The 26,528-nt window shown below is 42.0% G+C and overlaps 1 protein-coding gene across 4 annotated transcripts in view; it reads right to left on the bottom strand.

Annotated features, from left to right (window-relative positions):
- Plcb1 (phospholipase C beta 1) overlaps nt 1-26,528 on the bottom strand; it is a 680,822-nt gene that overhangs the window by 95,460 nt on the left and 558,834 nt on the right. For all 4 annotated transcript variants that reach the window (XM_031372013.1, XM_031372014.1, XM_031372015.1 and 1 more), the window contains 4 exons: nt 17,987-18,119; nt 15,070-15,123; nt 12,500-12,719; nt 5,938-6,118 (listed from right to left, as the gene is read on the bottom strand). In XM_031372013.1, the coding sequence (XP_031227873.1) occupies nt 5,938-6,118; nt 12,500-12,719; nt 15,070-15,123; nt 17,987-18,119 (588 nt within the window). The remainder of the gene's footprint in view (nt 1-5,937; nt 6,119-12,499; nt 12,720-15,069; nt 15,124-17,986; nt 18,120-26,528) is intronic.

The raw sequence follows: 26,528 nt of genomic DNA, 5'->3' as shown, positions 1-26,528 counted from the left end.
CTCTGTCCTGGCATTCTCCTACACTGGGGCATCAAGCCATGACAAGACCAAGGGCCTCTCCTCTCACTGATGTCCCACAAGGTCATCCTCTCCTACATATGTGGCTGGAGCCTTGGGTCACTCCATGTGTACTCTTTGGTTGGTGGTTTAGACCCTGGGAGCTTTCGGGATACTGGTTGGTCCATATTGTTGTTCCTCTAATGGGGTTGCAAACCCCTTTAGCTCCTTGGGTCCTTTCTCTAGCTCCTCCATTGGGGACTTTGTGCTCAGTCCAATGTATGGCTGTGAGCATCCACTTCTGTATTTGTCAGGTACTGGCAGGGCCTCTCAGGAGTCAGCTATATCAAATTCCTGCCAGTAAGCAACTTGTTGGCATCCACAATAGTGTCTGGGTTGGGTAACTGTATATGGGATGGATCCCTAGGTGGGACAGTCACTGGATGGCCTTTCCTTCAGTTTCTGCTACAAACTTTGTCTCTGTATCTCCTCCCATAGGTATTTTGATCCTCCTTCTAAGAAGGACCGAAGTATCCATACTGTGGTCTTCCTTCCTCTTGAGCTTATGTGGTCTGTGAATTGTATCTTGGGAATTCCAAATTTCTGGGCTAATATCCACTTATCAGTGAGTGCATGCCATGTATGTTCTTTTGAGACTGGGTTACCTCAGGAAGATATTTTCTAGTTCCATCCATTTGCTTAAGAACTTTATGAATTTATCATTTTTAGTAGCTGAGTAGTACTCCACTGTATAAATGTACCACATTTTCTGTATCCATTCCTCTGTTGAAAGACATCTAAGCCCTTTCCAGTTTCTGGCTATTATAAATAAGGCTGCTATGAACATAGTGGAGCATGTGTCCTTATTACATGTTGGAGCATCTTCTGGGTATATGCCCAGGAGTGGCATAGCTGGTAGTACTATGGTACTACCTCATAGTACTCCTCAGGTAGTACTATGTCCAATTTTCTGAGGAATCGCCAAACTGATTTCCAGAGTGGTTGTACTAGCTTACAATCCCACCAGCAATGAATGAGTGTTCCTCTTTCTCCACATCCTCTCCAGCATCTGCTGTTACCTGAGTTTTTGATCTTAGCTATTCTGACCGGTGTGAGGTGGAATCTCAGGGTAGTTTTGATTTGCAGTTTCCTGATGATTAAGGATGTTAAACATTTAAGTACTTCTCATCCATTCGGTATTCATCAGTTGAGAATTGTTTATTTAGGTCTGTATCCCATTTTTTATTAGGGTTATTTGATTCTCTGGAGTCTACAGGAGCTAAATTCACCCAGTAGAAATGCTATAAGATCAAGAATCGACAAATGGGACCTCATAAAATTGCAAAGCTTCTGTAAGGCAAAGGACACTGTCAATAGAACAAAATGGCAACAAACAGAATGGGAAAAGATCTTTACCAACCCTATATCCAATAGAGGGCTAATATCCAATATATACAAAGAACTAAAGATGTTAGATGCCAGTGAGCATTTTGAGAGGGTTGGTTAACATTTGACCTGACAGAGGCATGATGAGCTGGATACGTTTTATGAGAACTTAGGTCTACAAAGGGTGTGTTTCCTTTCTTCAGTTAAAGAGAAAGGACACGCATTCTAGTATGTCACCTCTGTCAGAACTTTGATACCTCCCACACCACAGCAAGTGGGATTCAGCTGCTTTCCATGTTTCTCAGTGTAGCTCTTCCCTGTGGTGTCTCCTTCATCCCATTTGCAGCTGAAGTTCACCCCCATCCCCAGGACACATACATCCAAGAGAGCTTCCTCAGATGCTAAGGCTTACTTCCCAGGCACTTTCTGATTTCCCTTTTCTTTTTCTTCTCTTTCCTTTTCTTTTCTTTCCTTTTCTTTTATCTTCTCTTCTGTTTTCTTCTCTTTTCTTCTTTCCTTTTCTTTTCTATCTGTCTGTCTTTCTTTCTTTCTTTTTTGAGAATCACTTATGAATACCAATTTCCCCTTTATTTGGCTACATCACTTCTGTATAACCATGACCCTGTTCTTGGCAAATGGAGTCTTGTCCAGGTCACTATGGATGGGTTGTTTGGACTTCTCAGTAGTACTCATAATGTTAGTCAACTTGAGTCCTCTGCTGATGAACCCAGGATTTCACAGTATCTGGGGCCAGCCTTGGTCTCACATGAGCCAGAGTGTCCCTTCCTGCAAAACCAGTTCTCACCATGGAGACAAGGGATTTTCAGAATGGTCTTTGTATGGATGTTATTCCATATAAGTCACCTGTTCGAAGATAGGTCTTCCCTCCCCCTGACACCCTCATAGGGTACCTATCTAGCCCTGAGGACAACATACACAAACAAGACAGTCTCCCAAATCCCAGATCTGTATCCTCTACATTAAATCCCATCTGCCTTACTCAATACTTTATAATGTCTCTTAGTTGGAACCACTTTGCTAGTCTTCCAAGATCCAGCCTAGACACTTTGTATGTTACTTCTTCTGTATAGAAACCTTCTTCTATATGTATGCCCGGCCCAGGCCTTCAGCTCATGACTCAAATGTTGCCTTATCAATTTGCCTGTCAGTCCTTCCTGCCAAGTCTGTTTAAAGTTTCCAGATAGAGTCTCGAACATATATTTCCTAATACTAATATTATTTTTTTCTCATAATCCCTCTCACTATTTAATATATTAAATTTTCTCGTGCTGCTTATGGTCTTTGCCCCCCTTGTAGAAGGTTAGCTCCAGAAGGGCAAGGATTGTTGCCATTTTTCTATCCAGCATTTGCTTGAAATTTACTGAACAAATAGTAATACTAATTACTATTTACTGAATGAATACACCAATGCACAAAGTACTTTTCTCCTTTTGGGATGATAACAGTTATAGTGTTAATTATGGTGATGATTGCTCTTAATTGTGAACATGCTGACATTTTGCATTCTATGTGATATGTGAGACAAAGTTCTTAAAGGAGAGAGTGAGAGAATACAAGACATCAAAAAGAAATACATGGGTATATATGTTTCACGTGAGCAACAAACACAAAGCAAGCCCTTCATCACAACGTTGGCACGCGACATGAAGTAGAAGAGGAATCTATAGAGTGGTTAGAAAGCAGAGAATCTACAGTCAGATGGACAAAGTTCAAATCACAGATGTACCACTTTCTAGTCATAACACCTTGGAAAAGTCACCACCGGGAAAGAATGCCGACAACAAACCTGAGTGGTAATGAGTGCTCTGAGGTGTAAACCCAATGTGATTCCTATAACTAGCTTAGTTATATGGTATGTGGGTCAGCCATGTGTGTTCAGTGCACAGCTGTTGTCTTCATGGTTATAGTCTTAGCTTACTGGAGAAATTCACATAGTAGTGGTTGGATCTGGAAGGACAGTTGTCATCTATTATCAAAGTTAACTTTGGTTCTCTTGGATCCATTGAGGTAATTCCTCCCTCCCCTCTACCCTAAACCCCTCCCAGGCATTCTTTTTGATCTTTTTGATTTGGTTTCGATCTTTAGAAAAAAACTAATGAAATTTTTTTTTATGTGCGTTGTGTCAGTGCCTGAGTATATGTCTGTACACCATGGAGATGCAGTCCCAGCAGAGTTCAGAAAAGGCATGGGCTCCCCCAGAACTGGAATTACAAGCAGTTGTAAACTATGATGTTGGTGCTGGGAACAGAAGCCAGATCTTTCAGTTGAGAATAACAGGCCAAATAGAATATGATTTTGTATAGGTAAGTCATAGGATTCTGACTTTTCACTTTTATATTGTCTAAAAGGATCCAGGATGAAGTCAAAACATTGCGCTGAGTCACCTATCACATAGTATGTTTTCTTTAACAGTTTAGGCTAGCATATAAAACAAGGGGTTTTGTTCCACTGTATCTTATTTATATTCACTCCTCCTCCCTTCCCCCAACCTTCTTCTCTACCCATAGCTTCCTTCTTCCTAAACAGTATCGTTCCTGCTTTCATGAATTGTATATATGTATGATGTATGTATATATTTGTGTGTATGTATACACACACACACATACACATGTGTGGCTTATTCACAAATCTAGCTCCTATGAGAAAGACAAGCCATTCTGCCTCTTTCTTCATTAACCTTTCTTGTTCTCCTTCTCCCCACCTTTCCCATTCCTTCCTCTTTAGAGTCCCTGCTCAGTTTTCATGCCAAATGTTTATATTTAAATCTGAATTGCGCACATGAGAGAGAACACGTTCTATGTCTTTCAAAGTCTGGATTATTTAACTGAATCTGACAATCTCCAGTTATGCCCATTTTCCAGGGTATGAAATAACTTAATTCTCCTCTATGGCTAAGTAACACTGTGTGTTACTTATATTTTCTCTAGCCATTTTTTTTGATATTTTGGGGTTTTTTTGTTTGTTTGTTTGTTTTTTGATGAATATCTTGGCTCTTTCCTATCGACAGGCTGCTGTGAACGGGGCAAAGAAAAAAATGAATGTGCAGGTGTCTGAGGTGTGTGGAGTTGGGATTCCTTTGGGCAGCTGAGTCATACGGGAATGCTAGTTCGTGTTTTTTGAGAGCTTATATAACTGATGCCCATAGTGGTCACAATAGGTTACCTTCCACCAGCAGCTGGTGACAGTTTGTCCCATGGCCTCACTAATATTTGTTGTCATTGGTTTCTAGCCACTCTGACCTGGGTGAAATGGAGTCTCAAAAATAGTCTTAATTTGCATTTCCCTGATAGCTAAAGACATTGAACATTTTTGTATATTTATTGGTCATTGGCATTTCTTCTTTGGAGGACTGTCTATTAACCTTATTTGCACATTTACTGATTCGATGGCTTGTTTTCATGGTGTTTAAATTGTATGGTTCTCTATAGGTTTTAATTCCTTGTTAGAGGTATAATTGACAAAGATTTTCTTCCCACCAAGATGTGTACAGGAAAGGATCCATGGCTCCAGCTACATATCTAGCAGAGGATGGCCTTCTCTGACATCCAATGGGAGGCAGGAGCCCTTGGTCCTGTGGAGGTTTGATGCTCCATGGAGATGCTGGAGCAGTGGGGTGGGAGAGGGTAGATCGGTGGGGGAGCACCCTCACAGAGGCAAAGGGGAGGGGGAAAGGGCAAATGTGAGATGGGAGGTTTGTGATGTGAGACGGGAGGTTTGTGGAGGGGTAGCCAGGAAGTGGGATATCATTTGAGATGTAAACAAATGGAATGATTAATAAAAAAAAAAGATTTTCTTCCTTTTCTAGGTTGTCTCTTCATACAGAGTGAATCTCTTACATAGACAGACTCAGGATGGGTAATTCTATGAAACCATCTCCTCAATACACTGTCTATTTTAGTCAAGGTTATTTGTTCCAATACTTTTGTTTTTGGCATTAGTTTATTTTCAAGGCTAGTACTTAATTCACACAAATTCACTTTGTGTGTTTTTACATGTGATTAAGTGATAAATAATCCTACTATTTATGAAAGCATCAAAAACAGTATCAGGAATTTCACTATCCAAGAGAAAATATTTTGGCAGGCAAACCTCATCACTAACAAAGAGGGTGTCCTTCACTTTCACAGGTAGCCTTGAGGCTTTGAAGGAAAAACAGGAAAATGGGCAGCGGGCAGTTTTGTCATGCCTGTTCCTGAAAAGCTCAGTGATGCAGAAATAGAAGTAAACATTTCCTTGCAGCACATGCTTTACTTTGGAAAGAATTTTTTACTCCCTCGTGCCATCTCAGAGGTGCTCTGAAACTAATCAATGCTCAAAAATAATCCAGGAAAGGTAAAAACGAACCAGAGGGATTAGGGGAGTTTATCAGACATGAGGAGAGTTAGTGTGCTGGACACCAAGGAGCCCCTGCCCTCTGCACACTGGTGCCATATGCTTCTGCACTGTGCCCTGTGAGTCATCTGAGAGCAGCAAACATTTGCCCTTCCACAGAGCTCTGCAGCTGCACAAACACAACCATGCTTTTTGGCTTACCAGTTTAATGTGTTCTCGCTTCTGGTACTTCTCACTGTAATACTGCTCTTGCCGAAGATTAAGCAGCTGCTGTTGTTGCTTGTCTTTCAAGTCTATCAACTTCTGAGTCATTTCTGCGTCCAGGGCAGCGAGGTCTTGCTCAATGGCTGATGAGCCGTGGTCAGGGCTACTGGGTTCAGATCTGCAAAGACACAGAACTTGGCTCAGGAACTGTGCAGGTGGTACCAGGTGCTTGCAGGGATGTTGGATGCATCCTCTCAGGGCCACTAGGCTTGGGTGTAAAACCTAAGCCACTAGAAGGAGAAGGTACGATTCCCACATCCAGACAGATTATTTTTTGTAAAGGGCTCTTTACATTCTGTGGAGCGCTCAAGGGAGATGATGGATGAAGGAATGAGAAAATGTTGTACTGAACACACTGTCCGATGATGACTCAGAGAAATCTGTAGAATTTACTTGTAGATTAAGGGAGGGAGATGGGAGACAGGAAGGCATAGCTAGGACTCCAGGGTCTCAGCTACTCCTGATCCACCTCTAGATATGAAATGTTTAGAGACATTTTGCATTTTTGATGGACAGTCTAAAAAGAGGTAATCCTTCTACATCTTCCATCAAAACAAGCTCAAATCCATTCTAGAGCTTCTAGAAATAAATCCTTGGGAGATCTGGTACCGAGAAAGCAATTTTCTCTCAGGGAAGAACATGCAAGCTTTCTTTAATCAGAGAAGTAGAATGATCTGTCCTAGATTTCCTTTCCTCAGAAGATAAGAGTTCAGTGTTCCATGTGTGTTCTTTTGTGATTGGGTTACCTCACTCAGGCTGATATTCTCCAGGTCCATCCATTTCCCCAAGAATTTCATAAATTTATTGTTTAGCTGAGTAGTACTCTATTGCGTAGATGTACCACATTTTCTGTATCCATTCCTCTGTTGAGGGACATCTGGGTTGTTTTCAGTTTCTGGCTATTATAAATAAGGCTGCTATGAACATAGTGGAGCATGTGTCCTTATTACATATTGGAGCATCTTCTGGGTATATGCCCACACATGTTGTGCATTCTCTGATAAGTGGATATTAGCACAAAAGGTCGGAATACACAAAGTACAAACCACAAACCGTAAGAAACTCAAGAAGAAGGAAGACCAAAGTGTGGATACTTCATTCCTTCTTAAAAGGGGGAACAAAATACCCATGGAAGGAGTTGTAGAGACTAACTATGGAGCAGAGACTAAAGGAAGGACAATTCAGAGACTGGTCCACCTGGGAATCCTTCCCATATTCAGTCATCAAATGTAGATACTAGTGTGGATGCCAGCAAGTGCTGGATGACAGGAGCCTGATATAGCTGTCTCCTGAGAGGCTCTGACAATACCCGACTAATACAGAAATAGAGGCTCACAGCCATCCATTGAACTGAGTACAGGGTCCCCAATGAAGTAGCTAGAGAAAGGACCCAAGGAGCTGAAGGTTTGCTGCCCCCTAGGATGAACAACAATATGAACTAACTAGTACCCTCATAGCTCCCAGGGACTAAACCACCAACCAAAGAGTACACATGTGGGACTAATGGCTCCAGCAGCATATGTGTAGCATAGCAGAGGATGGTTAAGTCTGTCATCAATGGGAGGAGAGGCCCTTGGCCCTGTGAAGGTTCTATGCCCCAGAGTAGGGGAATGCCAGGGTCAGTAAGCAGGAGGGGGTGGAGTAGTAACCAGGGGGAGGGGGGAGGGAACAGGGGTTTGTTTTAGTTTTTGTTTTTTCTTTTCTTTTCTTTTTTTTTTTTTGGAGGGGAACCTGGGAAAGGAGATATTGTAAATAAAGAAAACATCTAATAAAAAAACCAGAGTTCAGTGTTCAAGGACAGAACCTGTATCAAGAGTTGGTGTTGTATTGCAGAAACACAATGTGAGCATGTGTGTGATATTTCACCATGCATAGCATTTAAAACTTGTACTAGCTGCCTTTAAATGAGAATTGAGTGATACTAATTTTAATAAGATATGCTATCAGCTGGGTATTCGAGGAACACTTGTAATACTAGCATTCAGGAACTCAAAACAGATTGATGATAAAATGCTACCTCAGTTACAAGGCAATCTCTGGACTCAAAAGAATAATTGTGTGTGCATATATTAATTTATCCAATTAAAAGAAGCCAAAAGATGTCAGAGTTATTTTAGTTTTCTTTTTTTAATGGAGTCAGAGAAATCTGGCATGTATTTTATAGTTTGAGTACATCAGAGTACTGATCAAATGCACTTTTTTTCTAGCTTGGGTTAAATGTAAAGTTTTCCACTGAGCTACACCTGTAGTCCAAATGTACCACATCAAGGGCCATAGTCACATGTGGCTCATGGTTCCTGTCTAAGATGTGTATGGGCATGTGTCGTTTTAGCTTCCATAAAGTTTCTACATACTTGCTGACATCTATGTTTAGGCCTGCTCTCTCTCTTTCCCTCTGTCTCTGTCTTCTCACCCAGTCTCTCTCTCTCTCTCTCTCTCTGTCTATCTGTTTGTCTCTCTTTCTCCCTCCCTCCCTCTCTCTGAGTGTGTGTGTGTGTGTGTGTGTGTGTGTGTGTGTGTGTGTATGTTTAGGAGGCATGGAGGTCTCTGCTCACAGATAAGTATTAGAGACCCTGAAATGTTAAACACAGAGTTGTTCTTCAAAGAAAGGGATGCATCATGGATGTGGTTAATAGCCTGGTGACCTTTATGCTATTTGTGTGGCAGAGACCACATCAGATCCTCCCCCAGACACCATGAGCTTTATATACCCTTCTCTATGGAAGATATCACATGTACTTTACAGAGAGTTTCAATGGAGCTGTGTCTAATCTTTATTTAGTTTACTTTGTGCTTTGCTGTGCACACAAGATTGAGTTAGTTATCAGCAGAATGTTTTCATCAGATTGCACTGAGCTTAAAGATGCCTAGAATAACCTACTTGCTGTCAGACTCTTTAAGATTGAACCAACACTCAGTCATGTTGAAACATACCACCTTCTTGCCTCCTGCGGATCATTTCTCTGCTGGTCCTGGTGGTCAGAGACCCTGCCTATGTGGGATTCAAGCAGAACAGAAGGTTTCAGAAGGCCCTGCCTGGCTTCCTCTACATGCTGGCTTCTTTGGACATTGTGGGCTACAGAGGTGTATACATATACATGTCTCCTGTGATTTTATTTTGATACTGTATTAGGAATTTTCAGAATATGGTGTAAAAGCAAATAAACATATAAATGTGTGCACCATTAGAGTTCTTAGGAGGCATTTAGAGCAAACTTTGCCTTCCCTGGCTGTGCAGCAAGAGACAAATGCTGATGTAGCCTTTAGCGTCCCCAGAAAGAGTGACACATCTCACCTGCTACCTTCTATGTCTGTTCAACTTCTAAGGGAAGGTGGTTCTTGCTACTTTTTAAAAATCAAGTATTGCATTTTGATTGTGTTTTCAAGGTGAGCACATGTTACATCATATGCCACAATATGGCTCTGAAGCTGTATCCTGCCTTTCTCTACCTGGTGGGAAAGATGATGATTCAGAGCACACAGAGAGGAGCATGCATCACAGTCTACTGTGTTCTCAACCATGGACTGGGGGCTTACAAGCTCACAGTTTCAGGATGACATATGGGAGTTTCAGCGCGAGAAAAAAGTTGTATTTCTCAGTGGCGATCACTTCCTTTAGGTCAAGCCCTTGAAAGACTTTGAGAGCTGATGACCCATTTCTTAGAAAAGCTCTGATTGAGAGCTCTACGTCAATTTCTTGCATCTCCAATGACTGTTGGGTCACTCTGACCACATCTCTCCACTTATCAGCTAACAGGGAACATCAGGACATCTCATAAGTGTAATTTGTTAAACCTTACCCTGTGACCCAAGCTCTGAAGAGGCACCTAAAGCAGCTCTCCCATTGCTGCTCCCATGAGGCAAACTCTGAGCCACATGGCTGTAGCTGGAGAGTGGAGTGCTTTGAACAGATATGGCCATAGTGATCAAACACATTTCAATCTCTAAAAGGATGCCTGGTAGTTACAGAGCCACATGGACCATGTCTCCTTTCCTCCAGGTATCCATTTCAAATTCTAAACTCTCTTAGAAAAAAACAACAACACAAGAATCCAGCCCTTTCTACCATTTCAGTGACCCTGTTTTTAGGAAAAACACTTATCATCACTCACCTGGACTCCTGAGAGAGTGCCCCTCTAGTCTTTCTGTTCCTGCTCTGAGTTCCTGTCCTGACAGAGTACCGTCTAGACACCACTACTCTAGCATCACCTATTCCAAGCATGACTGAAGCAAACTAGGTAGCAGCTCTTGTACATCTCAAAAGCCCAGCAAAGGGTCATCTTCCATACCACAGCTAGGAATATTGTCTGAGGTTATTAATTAGACTACAACAATTCCATTGAATTGCTTCCTTCAGTGGCTTCTTACTCAACCACATAAGTTCTGAATTACTCTTCACTTGGTCCTGCTCTGGAAGACTGTAGTTAAACAGTGCCTTCTCCCAGCTGCTAGACTTCATTTGTGTCACACCACATGGGACTGACTAGCTTTCATCCATTTTACCAGCTCAACTCTCCTTGAAACAAGTCAAATTTTCCCTGCTTTGAATCTTTCCCTTGGCCTGGGACCACCTCCTCTCGCTGGGTCTGTGGTTGTCCATGATTAATTCCTTAAGAGTCACCTCATTCTAGACTGACATGTCAGAATGGCTCTCCCAGCTGGATGTGGTGACATGTGCATATAATCTCAGCATTTGGGCAACATGACAGGCAGATTCTGAGTTCAAGTCTATCCTGAGTACCTTAGTTAGGGTTTCTAGTGTGCGATGAAAACATCATGGTCAAAAACAGCTTGGGAAGGAAATTTTTATTTGGCTTACATTTCCTGAGTCAGAGTCCATGGAGGGAATCCAAGGCAGGAACTCAAGCAAGGTGGGAACCAGGAGGCAGAAGCTGATGCAAAGGCCCTCACTGGGGGCGTGGGATGGTGTGCTACGTATTGGCTTTCTCCTTGTGATCTGCTCAGAGGCCTGTTTACTTATAGAACCCAGAACCACAATGGGCTGAGTCCTCTCAAATCAATCATTAAGTAAATGCCCTTCAGGCTTACCCACAGACAATCTTACGGAGGCATTTTCTCAACTGTGATTCCCTCATCTCAGATTACTTTAGTTTGTGTCAAGTCATCATATAAACTAGCTGGCAAACTGAGTTACATGGTGACACTCTGTTTCAAAACTCTAGAGAGTGGGTATCAGCTAAGTACTGAAGGACTTGTCCAGTATGCACAAGTCCATGGGATCCATCCTTAGCACTGCCACAAAAAATTTAAAAAACACAAAGGGGTGTTCTTTTCTCTGAGGTCATCCTACATCAAAATATTGTTCCTCTTTTTGATAGTCTTCATGGTTATGCTGTATGATTATATTTGTTGTTCATTTTCCTCTAGTTGATGTCTTGGGTTTCCATTGCTGTGATAAAACAACATGACCAAAACTACTTAGAGAGCAAAGGGATTATCTTACACTTCCAGGTAACAATCCATCATTGAAGCAAGTCAGGGCAGGATCCTAGAGGAAGGAACTAATGCAGAGAAATGTTGGGGAAATGTTGCTTACTGACTTGTTCCTCCTGGCTTCCTCAGCCTACTTCCTTATAGACCCCAGGACCATGAACTCAGCACTACTCATAGTAAAACCGTTAATCATGAAAATGCACCAAACACTGTCCGGGGGCAGCTTATGGCCACACTAAGATTCTTCCTTCTCCAAAACAACTCTAGCTTGTACAAGCTGAAATAAAACTAACCAGCAAATGTGACTGCTTATTTGCTATCTAAGGGTAAAATTGTATACAATCATTGAATTATCTACAGGGCACAAGAAACACAATAACAATATGATTCAGTAGCGATGCTATCCTTGCTTCTCTCTCCCACATTTGGAGTGTTTTGAGACATGAGACATGTACTGTGAGAGCCCTAGACCCCAGCATATCTATCAGGCCATGATGGGTTTCAAGCATCAAAAGAAAGTTGAAACTTCTCCTTCCTCGTGGTAAGCAGTCTGTTCAACTAGATTTGAGTTACATAAGAACTCCAATACCCATACTTTGGCAGCTGATGTGGTATGCGTGTGTGTGTGTGTGTGTGTGTGTGTGTGTGTGTGTGTGTGTGTGGTGTGGGAGTATCAGCTACCTGTTTTTGAGTCAAAGGATAGATCTCTGGAAGTATAACTGTGCATCTATCCCAGAATTTGTTCAAATGAAGAAATCCATACCTAAAGTCCTAGCTATGCCAAAACCAGAGAAAGGTCACAGGAGTTCAGCCAGTCAAAACCAGCCTGGAAAAAGGGGAGGGAAGGAAGGAGGGAAAGAAGGAAGGCAGGAGGGAGGGAACTAAATTTAGCCTATAAGCAACAGTGAACTGAAAAGACTCAAGAAGGGCAGGGTGGAGCAGGTGGTGTGACTTTGCTCCCTTTGTCAGCATAAGTTAAAAGATGTGGTGGCACCACGCATGCACCATCACCCCCTGCCATGGCAGCATCTTTTTATTGACTCACTTCTTCTTGCTGTCCTTCTTGGCGGACTTTTCCAAGGCTGCCCTCCTTCTCAAGTAGTCATTCTGAATCTCATTATACTTGGTGGTGTGCTCCTTGATGAGCTCGGTGGTTTTCTTGTGGTGTCTCTTGACCAGGTCTTTCATTTCCTTGTAGTGCTTCTTTTGAAGTTTCACGAACGATTTCTGTTGCTTGAGCTCTTCGATGGTTTGTGCCTCTACTTCTGCAACAGAGGAGTGTTAAGAGCTGAGCGACGGAGTAGAATGGGAGTTCAAGGGGTAGGGACAGTGGCATCCTGTTCAGAGAGGAAGAGTTCATCCCCACCCAGAGTGGCTGAAGAACTGTCAGTCAACCTCTCTGGCTCACTAGCAAATGACTGTGCTAAGGAAACCTTGCAGAGAGCCAGTTCCTTCTTCTGGAGTTTTCAGTTTGGTTTTCCCAGAAGGAGAGCCTAGAATGGGCATTTGGGTGCCTGTGACTCACTGTGGGCTGAGAGGAGGGAAGAAGGGAAGTAGACCAGCAGTGGAAACAACCAAGCAAAAGCATGCACGTCAACTTCAGTCTGACCTCTGAATGATCCTAGAGGAACCCCAGATGTATCTGGCACACCAGGGCTTGGTCTCCCCATGAATAAAGAAGGCCAGCTTCTTATGAATTTGGGATGGTCAAAGGGGGAAACAAGCTTCTAGAGAGGATTCCCTTTAGATAGAGGAAAATTCAGCAGAGAAGCAGGAACTCTGGACTTTAATAACATAGCCTCACTAAGGAATAGGATGTATCCCATCAGAGGAAAATGGAGCATGTCCTCAACTTCACCCTTTCTTAGGGGTGATGGCATTTCTACTAAAGGCTGGTCTGATGGTTAAACAAACAAACAAAAAAACTCATGGAAAGCATTTAGTTGTTTTTGGCACCATGCCTTAAATCAGTGGTTCTCAACCTTCCTAATGGTGCGGCCCTTGAATTTCTCATGTTGGAGTGATCCCCAACCATAATTTTTTTTTTTGCTGTTACTTCATAAGTATAGTTCTGCTGCTGTTATGAATCATAATGCAGATATTTCTAGAAATAATGGCTTGCTGAAGGAGTTGTGACCCACAAGTTGAGAACCACTGCTGAAATGACTTAGCAAATAATGACACAAGTTCAGCATTGTTCAGGGGATGCACTGACAAGGGACACACCATCGGTTTCTCCCTATGTATCAGAGGATATGGCAGTCAAGTGTGCCAAGAAGGTGTCCTTTAATCTAGTTTTCACAAAGCCTCCAGCAGGGATAGAGGCCACCTGTATGACTGCAGCATTTTATCCAATGTTGAGAAAAAAAAGGTCAACGTGACAAAGTCTGACCTTAAATCACTACATAGGCACACTCCATCACTTCTCTAATAAACATGTAAAATGTGTTCTCACTTCTGAAGTCAAGAACCCACACTAGCTTCTCCATGGCTTTCCCTAGAATTACAAGAAGGGGAGTTGGGGGAGCCTTTCAATGTATGGTGTCTTAACTTCAGTGAATTATCATTTATTTGGACTCAGCTAAGTCAGAGTTCACATGTTTCCATTTCTTGATTTGAACTTTCTGTTTTGGGAACAACAACAACACAAAAGATACCATAAATATCTCAAACTGTCAAGTGGTTCAGAAATAATATATGTCAGGAACCACAGCAAACCTGGAGAGAAATGGGCTGTGCATAAACGGGAACCCGAATGGTAATTTCTGTTGCTAAACACCAAGGCCTTTAAACAGCACTTCCTTCTCTTACCACCTGTCTGTCCTGACAACTACTTTTTCTTCTTTTTGAAGGAAGAAGTTGCGGAGAGAACTAGATAACACTTATTTAACAGTTCCCTTCAGGCTCAAACTGACTTCTGATGGTTGCATAATAATGACTGCATTAAGAATTTATAATCCTGAGAAACTTCTTCATTTTCTGGTAACTGATTCCACCTTATAAGAAACAGTTTCTAAAACATGAGCCATGGGCAGTTTAGAAATGGGACTCTCCATGCTCCAACCTATAAGAAAAAGACACTCTAAACTGTCTTTGAAAAAGACTCCAGGCAAAAGGCTATCCCTTGGAATATCCCAAAATGTAAAAGTAATGTTTGATTGCATAAAGACACATATCACTCACAGGTGAACTGTTCAGAGATAGCCACCTTAGGGTGGTGGTGCACCTCCGGGTATACACTTGTATATTTTTAGATAACACTTAAGTATCATGTTTTCTACATCAATGTTGTATTGTTTCTCATGGAAGTCTTTTAAAAACATGCTTTGTTGCTTTATATGTTCCTCCTAATTTCTATGAATGATTTCTGTATTTTTTGGTGAAATATAACTGTGTGGATAAAGTTCACATATCCAAAATTTGCAGCCCTGCACATTTTTCACAAAGCTGACATGTTTCAGTGACCATCACTGGGTAAAAGATGGGAGCCTGGACACCTTCTGGAGCCTGTCCCTGACTAGGCATAACCCAGGCCTGTGTCTCTTCTCCTCTCTATACACTGACTGTGCAATGTTCATGTACCAAGTTCTATGAGGAAAAAGAGTTCATGCTCACCTGTTAACACACTCTGGATCAGATCTTCCGTTTTGGCAGGTGCCTTCACAGACCCTGCAACCAGAAAGATTAAAGAAATAGCCTTCTCTGTCGTTCAAGTTTTTATCTCATTTTCAAGCATGTTTGCGGATGGAGGTGTAGCTCAGTGGTAGAAGAATACTTGTTCATCTGGGTTTCATCTCCAGTATTGGGTGAGTCTTACCCCTGTGCCCCCTGACTCTAAGTCTCTTTAGAGAGAATGGCTAATTGAGGTAGAAAGTTTTTACAACACAATTACTGTAAAACCTCTTTAGTTTATAACTTGGATTCAATCCTATGCTGATGAGTAACCACGTCTTCTCCATAGATAGGGAGACATCCCTCCACTTGAACCAAAACAAGAAATTCAATCTCAGCAATACTACTGCCACCTTCTGGCAAATTTAGGAATTACATGATTAAAGAATGAATGCTGACCAAAGAATTGGTATCAACTCTAAGATCACGGTGCAAAGTGTGCAGTGTAATAGGGTATTTACACATCTCCAGAATGGCTCTCTTTGTTCACAGAGGAATGGGAAGCAAAAATTTCAGAGATAAGCCATTTTGACGTAGGGATTACATTACCTGTCCCCACCAAGATATATTAGGAAGGGCATGGTATCAAAACAGAACCCCAGTCTGATGACAAGAAAACACTCAAAGTAAGCAAGGGACATTTTGAAAAATAATAAAATATCAAGGGTATAAGGAACAAGAAAGAGTTGGGGGCGCTTACAGAGAGAAGGTGACCATGGAGACAAGATGAGCAAATGCACTGTGGGACCCTGAGGGCAAATCTAGGACAATAAATAGGTCCTGGTGCAAGGCAGGCCAAGCTCACAAAAGGCTAGCTTGTTTAAAAGCTTGCTGTGTTCTCGCTGACTTTAGGGGAAGAGGAGATTTGTGCCACAGATTCTGTAGTACTTTTTAACTGTTTCCTATTAGCCAAATTATTAAATGTACTGGCTGGTTTTGTGTGTCAACTTGACACAGTCTAGAGTTATCACAGAGAAGGGAGCTTCAGTTGGGGAAGTGCCTCCATGAGACCCAGCTGTGGGGCATTTTCTCAATAAGTGATCAAGGGGGTAGGGCCCCTTGTGGGTGGTGCCATCCCTGGGCTGGAAGTCTTGGGTTCTATAAGAGAACAGGCTGAGCAAGCCAGGGGAAGCAATCCAGTAAGAAACATCTCTCCATGGCCTCTGCATCAGCTCCTGCTTCCTGACCTGCTTGAGTTCCAGTCCTGACTTCCTCTGGTGATCAACAGCAATATGGAAGTGTAAGGTCAATAAACCCTTTCCTCCCCAACTTGCTTCTTGGTCATGATGTTTGTGCAGGAATAGAAGCCCTGACTAAGACATTAAGTATCACTTAAAAATCAAAATGTTAAAATGGCAAATTCTTTTTTATTTCCAGAAGCAATAAAGTCTAATTCAGAAGCACCGCAAATGTTTTCATGTGGTAAATAATAATCATTGGTAAATGCTATTTCTTGTTTATGGTTAACCATCTCCTCTTATTGATTTTATTGGCTTTCTTAGGAGTAGAGTATCAGTTCATGCATGGTTGATACAAATGAAGTAGGATTTGTATTTGTAAAACATATTCTTAGGAAAAGCACCCTTGCACATCAGTGAAAAGACCTGAACTTCACCAACGCCATGTTCCACTATGACAGAGAAGAAAAAGGGCACAGAGTCACACTCTCATGTTTTATTTTATTCCCCTCCTCTTTTACTGACTGACTCAACTAGATGGATCAAGTGTGTGCTACTTCTTGGTAATTGCAGAGGATGCATGGAGATCAGCCTGCTCTCAGGCTAGCTTCTATCTGTTAAGAGGAACACACACACACACACACACACACACATACACACACACACACACCCATACACACACACACACACACACACACACACACACACACACACATACACACACACCACCACCACTACCACCACCACCACCACCATCACCACCACTACCACACCACTCACACATACACATACATACACACCAAACATCACAGATACATGCATACACACATTATATATATACATACATACAAACACACACGTACATATAACACACACACATACACCACCACCACACCACTCACACATGCATATACATAACATATACATATATACACATACAATCACACAGACACATACATATCACAATCAAAGAGACAAATACCACATCACACACATCATATCACACACACACACACACACACACACACACACACACACACACACTCAATTAACCAGAGTGAGCTGAAATGCTAACATGAGATGCATTGAAATTATAAGATTTCTGAGAAGCAAGAGAAATGAATGTAGCTTTGGGTGAAGAATAAAAACTAAAAGCAAGCACTTTAGCAGTACCACGTGCCCTGACCTGGCTTTCCTTCTCTGGCATTGTGCCCTTCAGGAAGAGCTCCATCATCTCTCAAATGGAGCAACAACAGAACATACCCTGTTGAGGACTGGGATGATGAGATGACCAAACCATTATGCACAGCCTAGCATAGGAGGATATTTAAAGTTACTGGAAAATCAGATGTTGGCAGAGACTTGAAGTGAAAGCAAGAATATGCTTCTAAGGCATAGTTGTAAGTTGCTTGAAGAACTCTTCAGAAACTCAAACTCTGTCAGTCGATGGATCATAATTCACCCTCAAATAACAACCCATCACAGATGGGTTTAGGTTCTCAGCAGAGCCAGGTGAGTACCTGTGAGGCTTTGTAACATTCAACCATGCCTCTGTCCTGCTGCCTACCCACCCACATCACACAAAGGCCTGCTTCTATCCCTAGCCGTAGCTTCTGGGCCCTCAGAGGTGCTCAGAAGCTGAAGGTTAGATAGCTAGCAAATGGCACTGTCTCACAGTTTACCTGGAGCGGGTTGGCTGTGTGGAGCCTGGGAAGGCGGCTTGGGTGCAAGGGATGCGGTGTGATTCACCCCATTCTCTGCTGGTGTTGTCCTGGTTTCGCTTGGAGCCTCAGATGATGTTTCTCCAGGGTCAGCCTAAGATCAGAAACACCTTTTTAACTTTCTGCTTCATACTGTTTTTATTTTCTTCCCGTACCAATAAGGCTATACATTATGGCATTTCCACAATTCCTTTGGAGTCTGAAATACCAAATCTGAAACTGTCAAGAAAGCAAGATTAAACTCAGCACAGTGTGAAATAAGCAGTGTCAGGTTAATTGCACAAAGGGCTCTGTTTCCACACCAATTTTCCCATGCTCTTGGATAGAGTCTTCCACACTGCCTCTGGATCTCCCAGATGCTATGTTTCCATTAAATGAGAGAGTAGCAAAATGTAATGCAAAGAACCGTAAAGACACAAGTCTGTCTAGCCTTTAGCAGACTCCTGCTATAGCGGTAGACACGAACGGCTCTGTGGAAGGACAGCTAAGCCCAATGTCCCGGATAGACACATGTGAGCTAAACAGCTAAAGTGATCTCAGCCTGGTCCAGAGTAACCGAGATGGGCGAGATGGGCTTCTGAACAAGCAACACAGAAGGAAATGCTACTGTGATTCACGCCACCAGCTTCCATGTCACAGCAAGAACCAATGTGATGGCTAAGAGTGCAGACGTTGGAACCAGATAGCCTAGGATTCAAATTTGGTCCATCCACGAGTCAGTCACTTCTCTGTGCTGTGTGTCCATCTTTATCCGTGAGGGTAGACGTGAGTTTGGGATCATAATATTGCCTACCTCACGAAGTTTCTTCCAGGATCAAAACAGTTAATGTTTAGTAAGTATCTAGAGCAACTTTCTGTTTCAAGCTAAATAAGTAAATGTGTGAAACAGTTACGATGGTCTGACATTACCAATGGACAGAATTAAACGTATCAAGACTCATGAGCCTGCCATTCCGTCAACTCCAGCAGCTATGCCCTAGCCAAAGTAAACGTTCAATAAATGTCTGTTGGATCAATACCAGTCCTATACAATAATCGCCTCCTTAATGGCATAGTACTCCAACAGTGCTTTCCCACACTCCAAGTGCCTGACAGCTGGTTTGGACTTGCTTTCCATGTCCACAGCAAATTTTTCTGGTGACGAATTTTATCCCAGCATGTATCTGTGTAATGCATTTATAAGGTATATTAGGGATATTTTCTTCCACGGGTCACCTGGACGCCAATCCTGTGACATTTTGGCATGTAATTACAAACAGCACACTGGAAATTTTACCAAAGTAAGGCAGAAGTATAAAGAGCATCACTGATTCACGTTCACATTCCCTCCCAAACTCACTGCTTTTCATTTTTGAAACAAAGCCTTACTCTATCTACAGCTGTGGATGACCTTGAACTCATGATCCTCCCATAGCCTCAGACCTGGCGTTGGATTAGTCCATCCCCCAAAGTTTTGTTGACTTAAGTCAACAAATAGCACTGTTCACTGGCCAGGTTTCTTCGGAGTACCTGATCTCACTCGGATGGGGCAGGAGAAAGTAAGTGTTGCTACTGGGCCAGACATCAAGACAGGAGCCTAGCCACAGACTCTGGAAGCATTGGATTTCACTATTGGGAAATTACATCTTTTGACAGATGGCTAACTCTGATTGGTAAGCTCTGGTATAGTCACATTAAGTTAGAATCCATTAGGAACAATCTCCCTAGAGTCATACGCCGAGAGGAATGATGATATAGTCTTTGTTCAACCAGACATTGCAAATGAGAGTCTCCTCGTCCAAATGCTGTGTATGGGGGTAGGTGTTTTGTTTGTTTGTTTTCTGTGCTTGTTTCTTATGCTGCCAGATTTTTCCACGCAGGACATGTCATACACAGAGAATGCTTTTCTTGAAAGACAAAAAAATCTGAGTTAACGAACTGGACCTATAAAGTGGTGAGCAGGAAAATAGAAGACATACCTAAACCCAGAGGAAGCTCTTATAAGTGGGACAGGCATGGCTCAGTTACCACCTATACCTGCCAGGAGTTGAAGTAAGATGAAAAATTCAATATTCATGGGAACTTAACACATTTTCAGATGACCTGAAGGCCACAGTGCACCTCTGGGCTGCAATGGACCCAGAACAACCTTCTGCATGCCCTGACTAGAAGAGCAGAGGACCCAGAACAACCTTCTGCATGCCCTGACTAGAGGAGCAGAGTTGCCTGGGAGCCCCAAGCCAGAGTGTTGAAGGGATGCTGTGTCTGGAAATGCCCTAGGCCAGGAGCCAACAATGTGCAGCTCTCGATTCCTCCATCCTGCCAGACACGTGTCAGGAGAGGAGGATAAGGAAGGCGCTGGGTGGGTCTTTGTGTGGTCAGATATTCCAGGGGCCTCTGAGGATTTTTTTTTTCCTAGGGACAAATGTGATACACTAGTGAGCATCTATGATGGCAAACCAAAAAAAACCCCTGATGTCAGTCAGTTTTGCCAAGGGATATGTAGAAAAGCCCCCGTTTCCCCATTAGGGAAACTGATAAGAGAAGTTGAAGATTCCGTGAGCTCCATGATGCTTTGTCTTGGCTTCATCTCAGCCCAGCCGGGTGGTCCTCCCCTTTGGCACCGTGGCCGAGTAATCAAAGATGGAACTGAAAGTCAGCACTAAGCCCTATTTAATAGGAAGCCAGAGGTCAGATAGGAGACATGAGAAAATATTATAGTTTAAGGTCTAAAGATTTTAAATGGCACGCACTCCGTGTTCTACGACAGTGGCAGCTTAGGCAAACATTAACACAACGGTAAGTTATGGCTAAGATAGTGACACCCAGGAAGGTGAGGGAATTCCCAAGAGCTCACCCTGCTGCACTAGAACAACATCCATATAAAAAGTAAACAAATAAATAATATGGTTAAATACTTTCAGTTGTGAAGTACTAAATTTAACTTTTTGATATGATTGAAAGAATTAAGTCCTTCCCACCAGATTGGTGTGCGAGCTTAAATACAAGAGCCAAATTTTCAGTGTCCAGCTCAAAGAATCAACACTTTTTACTATGTTTCTCTCCAGGCCCCTCCAGAATGGCCACTTTCATGTATTTCAACAAAACAAGGACAAAAATCTTTCCCAAAAGTGCTAGAAATTATGACATAAAGGTACCAAAGATATGTTTTTATAAACTTAATTGGAAGACCACTGGGATCTAATTCCATGAATTTCATTTAAGGAAGGTTCATATGGTGGAACTTCAGTTGCTCTGAAGATTCAGTAGATTCTTCAGTAGATTTTTGCTTTTAGCCTCTGCCACCTAGTGGTCATATGGAATTACTACAGTATATTTTTTTCTTTAAAATAAGGCCAAAAATGACTTTTAAAATTGTTTTCATATTTAAAAATTACATCTTTCCAAGAATATTTTCACCTTCAGTTTCCTGCTGTGTACATAAGTAGTAGGTACACTTCTTTGGCAAAGTCCTGAAACTATAGTATGTGCTGAGTATTATGCTGAAATCAGAATAAACAGTGTTCGAATGAATGAACAGTAAATCTGTGAATGGAAAGAAGGAAGCTGCTTCTCTTTCTTTCTTTTTTTTTGGCTTAATAAATTGTCACTTTTACTTTTTTCCTTTTTTAAAATTAGATGTTTTCTTTATTTACAATATCTCCTTTCCCAGGTTTCCCTCCAAAAGAAAAGAAAAAAACAAAAACTAAAACAAACCCCTGTTCCCTCCCTCCTCCCCCTGCTCACCACTCCACCCCCTCCTGCTTACTGGCCCTGGCATTCCCCTTCACAGGGCCAAGGGCCTCATCACCACAACTGGGGGATTAGAAAGCTGTTAAATGTGAATACACATGGCCCTGCTGACTCATTTACACACGTGTCAGTGTCTATGTGGAGAAAATCACAAAGACCACAGGCATTAAAGACTCTGAAATGTGTGCAAAATTTTTATAGAGCCTATGCACATACTCAGTATACTCCATAGATCATGGTTATGTAAATAATTGTGCTGTACTGTTTAGGAGAATGACCAGGAAAAAGTCTCCATGTTCACTGCAGTGGCAATTTGTTTTTTTTTTTTTTAAATTTACAATCGGTAATTGGTTGAATACATGGAGGCAGAACCCACAGATGCGCAGAGTTCCCACCACCTTCCTTAGAAGTGTTTTTTTTTATAAAGTTTCTAAAGAAGTCAGAAGCACTGAACTAGAATTGTAACAAGGAGGATATCTTGGCCCTGCTTGCCCTTCTAAAAAGCAGTCTAAACACCCTTTGCAGCCATTCTGTAGGGGTGGAGCTTTGAGATTAAGCCGGATTGTTTTTGCACAGTCTGTGGTCAGACAATACAGGATGGGGGAGTTCAGAAAGCATTCTTCCAGGAACACTTCCCAGGTTTCTGTGACTAAACTGTATCTTGAAGGAGACAGACTGGATGGGCTTTATCGGGGGAGAGCCATACCTTTGCTAGAAAAGATACAGGGCCCCAAAGCATCAATTCTCTAGGTGTGGTCCTTGGACCACCACCAGTTTCACTTTCGATCCTTAGAAATGCAAATTCCAGGGTTTACTCCAAACCATCTGCATCAGATGGGGACCATAGATGGGTGCTGGAAGAAGGCAGTCAGGTGATTCTGACCCATGGTAAATACTGAGAGCCCTGCTACTCAAAACCAGGAAGGTTGTTAGTAATGCACAGTTTTATGCCCTGTGCTAGGTTTGATGAATCGGCATTATGTCATGATCTGTGAGCGATTTTTCTGCACAATAAAATTCGGCAGTTGTGTGCTAGAGCAGGGAGAAAGCCTTCGTTAACTGACAGCCATACTTTTGTACTCCATCTGCTGTTGAGTATGGCATGGATGATGATTCCAGTGTTTTAGAAGCATGGACCCAAAGTCCTGAGTTGTAATCCACTGAAAAATGTCAGTACACCTGTAGAGATTTGTGGAAGCTTCTGGAGCAAACCGGTGGTTGATTTGTTGAGGTTCCAGTGGCTCTCAGGGCTTCCTGTGAGGTCTAACTTTTAATTAAGCAAATGGCTCCACAATCACAAGCAATCGTTTCCTCCTCTAAAAATGGTGGCTACTCTGATTGCCTTAGGGCATTCAAAGAAAGTGGCACGTAACTGGCAAAGCTAAGTAGCCAAGGGATGAAAAGGAAGGTGCCCTTTTATTTTTTTTTCTTTAAGAAACAATTTTATTGAATCTGGGAATTTCTCACAATATATTTTGTTCATATTTTTCCTCTCCTCCAACTGCTCCCATTATAACTCCCTTTCCCCACTCAACTTCATGTCTTCATGTCTTTAACATTCAGTAAGTCCAGTACATGCTGCCAATTATACTCTTGAGTGTGGCGCCATCTAATGGAGTTCAGAGGATCCACCAGGACCATACCCTTAGAGACAAATGACTCTCCATCCCTTGGCAGCTATCTATCATCCATAGCTCCTCTGATGAAGGAGCCTACCTCCCTGCTCTATGCTGTGGTTTGGTCTGCCTTGAGCTTGTAGAGATCTTGTTCATTCTGTCACAGCAGCCATGATGTTTTCATCTGCACAGGTGCCCTGCTGTCTGTCCAGGAGACTATGAAGAACCCTCCTTGCTGGAGTTTCCGGAATATTACAGATTTGTCATGGGGTGGTGTGGTGTAGATGTGTTTGACTCAAAGTAGGCTCTCCAGGCCAGGAGATTCTGTCAGTGGAGCTTGATATTAAAGAGGCTGAGTATCAGGCCCACACCCAGACCCCCTGAATCAGGCTCAGCATGTCACCAGATCTATCTAAAATTTGGAGACATGCTGGTATAGATGAGGAGTTGAGAAATCATATCCCAACTCCTTTGTTTATAAATTGTGTGGCCCTGGGTAAGAAATCTAACCCTTGAGGACCTACATCTCCTTATCTGCTAAGAGAAATTATGGCTATATTATAATTAAGGTATATATGAAAGAGGGGCTGGCAGCTCCTGCCTGCAATCTTAGTTACTTAGGGACCAAGGCAGAAGGATCACAAGCTCATGACCTGTCCAGGCTACACTTTGAGTTCAAGGGCATCCATAAAGAATTAATAGCTTGGTATGTATTTCAATGGTAGAAGGTGTCCAACCAACCAAAACCCAACTAACGAACCAAAATGTCACATACATTAATACACTGCCGGGTACGAGGAAAGTAGCAATGTTCATTGCATTTACTTCCCTCCTGGTCCCCTGATATGCTGCAACAGATCACTATAGAGACAAAAAAAAATTAAAAACAAGAAGCACCTCCCCCCACCCTCAACTGTCAGATCCTAACTTCTTGACATATGGCCCAGGGCCGATGCCTCATGTGGACAGTTAGAGCCTAATCCCTAATGGCTCCGAGTACCCCATCCCTAATGGCCGCTGGGGAGGACATGAACCCACTCCTTCCCTGGGGTGTGGTCCCCTTTCTCTCAGGGAATTTGCCTGTTGTGTTTTTATCTATAATATACATGACTATTTAGAAGTTTTCTATCAGATGCAGTGGATAAAGGCATTTTTCACAACACCTAAAAACCTCAGTTTAAACCCTGAGACTCCACATTGTGGAAAGAGAAATAATTCCCACAAACTAACCTCTGAGCTCAGCAAGCACTCTGTGGGCTCACAAGAGCTTTTATCCCATGCCGTGGACATACCATTCTCAGCGCGAAACTCAGGCTCAAATGTTTTATTTTGACATTTAAAGTCTGTATGGAATATTTTCTAACAGATATATCGAGTCACATATTTTTATTTATAGATATATTTTAAAAGTAGAAAACAAGAGTTGCTGATATTTTATTTGGCATCCTACATTAAGGATCTGGGTTTTAAATTTTTATTAAAATTGTAGATAAAATTAAACACATAGATAGCATCCTTGTATTATCTCTTTCAATGACTGACAATGCCTATATAGTACTAAAGTTTCTTTTTGTTGTTTATTTCTAAGTTTTTAACTTGATTTTTAGAGAAATACATGTAACTGCTTATATATCTAGGATTGAGGGTTGAGATTATGTTTTTGTCTTGTTTTTGTTTTTATTCTGCAACACTGTTGACCAATAACCTGACCAGTGATTTTTAAAGTGAGAAAAATACCCAGGTGCTGAGAGACAGGACAGCCATCCCAGAACTTGGGAAACAGAGAGAAGGAGATGTACAATTTGGGGCCAGCCTGGACTATGCAGTAGTATGCTGGCTAAAAACAAAACTGAAAAGCAAACCAAAACAAAATGAGAAGAAAAAGAGGAAAACAATGAAAGTGTGTACACCAAGTCTCCACGTAATCTTCTAACGTCCAGCCATAATTTACATATTACACACATCTAAGCATCTCAGTCTGGACTTGGTTATTAAAGATATAATGTGAATTATGTCTTCTTCACTTGGTATATGACTAATGCCTGTTAGCTGGTCAGGGGGAGACCAGATTAGAAAATAGCCTAAGAAGGTAACTTATTATCCTACGAGAAATCTAGCAATGTTTTACAGCTCACTGATGTTTTTATGTTCAAATAGAAAGGACTTTTAGAAGCATCATGTTCCAAGAGTCAGATGGAAGATGACTTTGCTACTGAATGAAAGTCTCTGGCACCTAACATGTCCGAGATAGAATCTTCTGTTAAGAAAACAATGGCTGCTTTTATTTTGAGTGGCTTCATTCAGATGAGTGTGCATCGTAAGTGCAGTGTCTCTTCCCAGCTATTCATGGTCAAGGCTGTGTGTGTGTGTGTGTGTGTGTGTGTGTGTGTGTGTGTGTGTGTACGTGTGTGTGTTTCTTCAGTTTCAAAACCAAGGCCATGGAGGATTTAGAAAACTTTATGGGCAGTGGGTAGGGCAGTATGGTGATATTCTTATTTTTATGAGACTAATGTGGAGTCTGTGATTTTAAAGCTTCTTATAGATAGTGGAAATGTCCAGATTAATCTCAATTTAACCAGCACTGTACATTTCTAATCACTTTATCAAAAAGAAGAAACAAAATTAATACCGACCTAAGTCTCAATTTCTATGCCTTTTACATGCTTTACTGTTTTTATCCTCCATAAGTAGGCTCTTTGTATGTGAGACCAGCTCTTGGTAAGTGATGCTGGGTGCAAAATGAAGCTTCTGAAGGACCCAGGAGGGTTAGAGTAGGAAAGGTTCTCCACTTCCTCCATTCACCTCCTTAGAGAGACAATTTGTCCTGGGACAGAAAAACAATCTGGGAGGCACCATCACCAGAATGCTCCATCATGGGACTTTCACCAGTGGCTGCTTCAGCTGAAGAGCAGACCATAGGTGCCTACTAGTTGGCCATTGATGTAAGTAATTCCTCTCTGGTTACTGCAGCTAACAGACAAGTTCAAACAGGTAGCCTGCAGGTCCTCTGCATATATACTATAGCTTCCAGTTTAGAGTTTTTATGGGATTCCTGAGTGTGTGAACATCTGTGTCTCTAATTCTTGTGCCTTCTCTTGAGGTCTTTTCTTTTCTTTTCTTTTCTCCTTCTTCTTTTCTTTTGGTTTTTCAAGACA

Source organism: Mastomys coucha, unplaced genomic scaffold (genome assembly GCF_008632895.1).
Source record: "Mastomys coucha isolate ucsf_1 unplaced genomic scaffold, UCSF_Mcou_1 pScaffold15, whole genome shotgun sequence".
In the NCBI taxonomy this organism is placed as follows: domain Eukaryota; kingdom Metazoa; phylum Chordata; class Mammalia; order Rodentia; family Muridae; genus Mastomys; species Mastomys coucha.
This window is presented reverse-complemented; position numbering and strand designations above follow the sequence as displayed.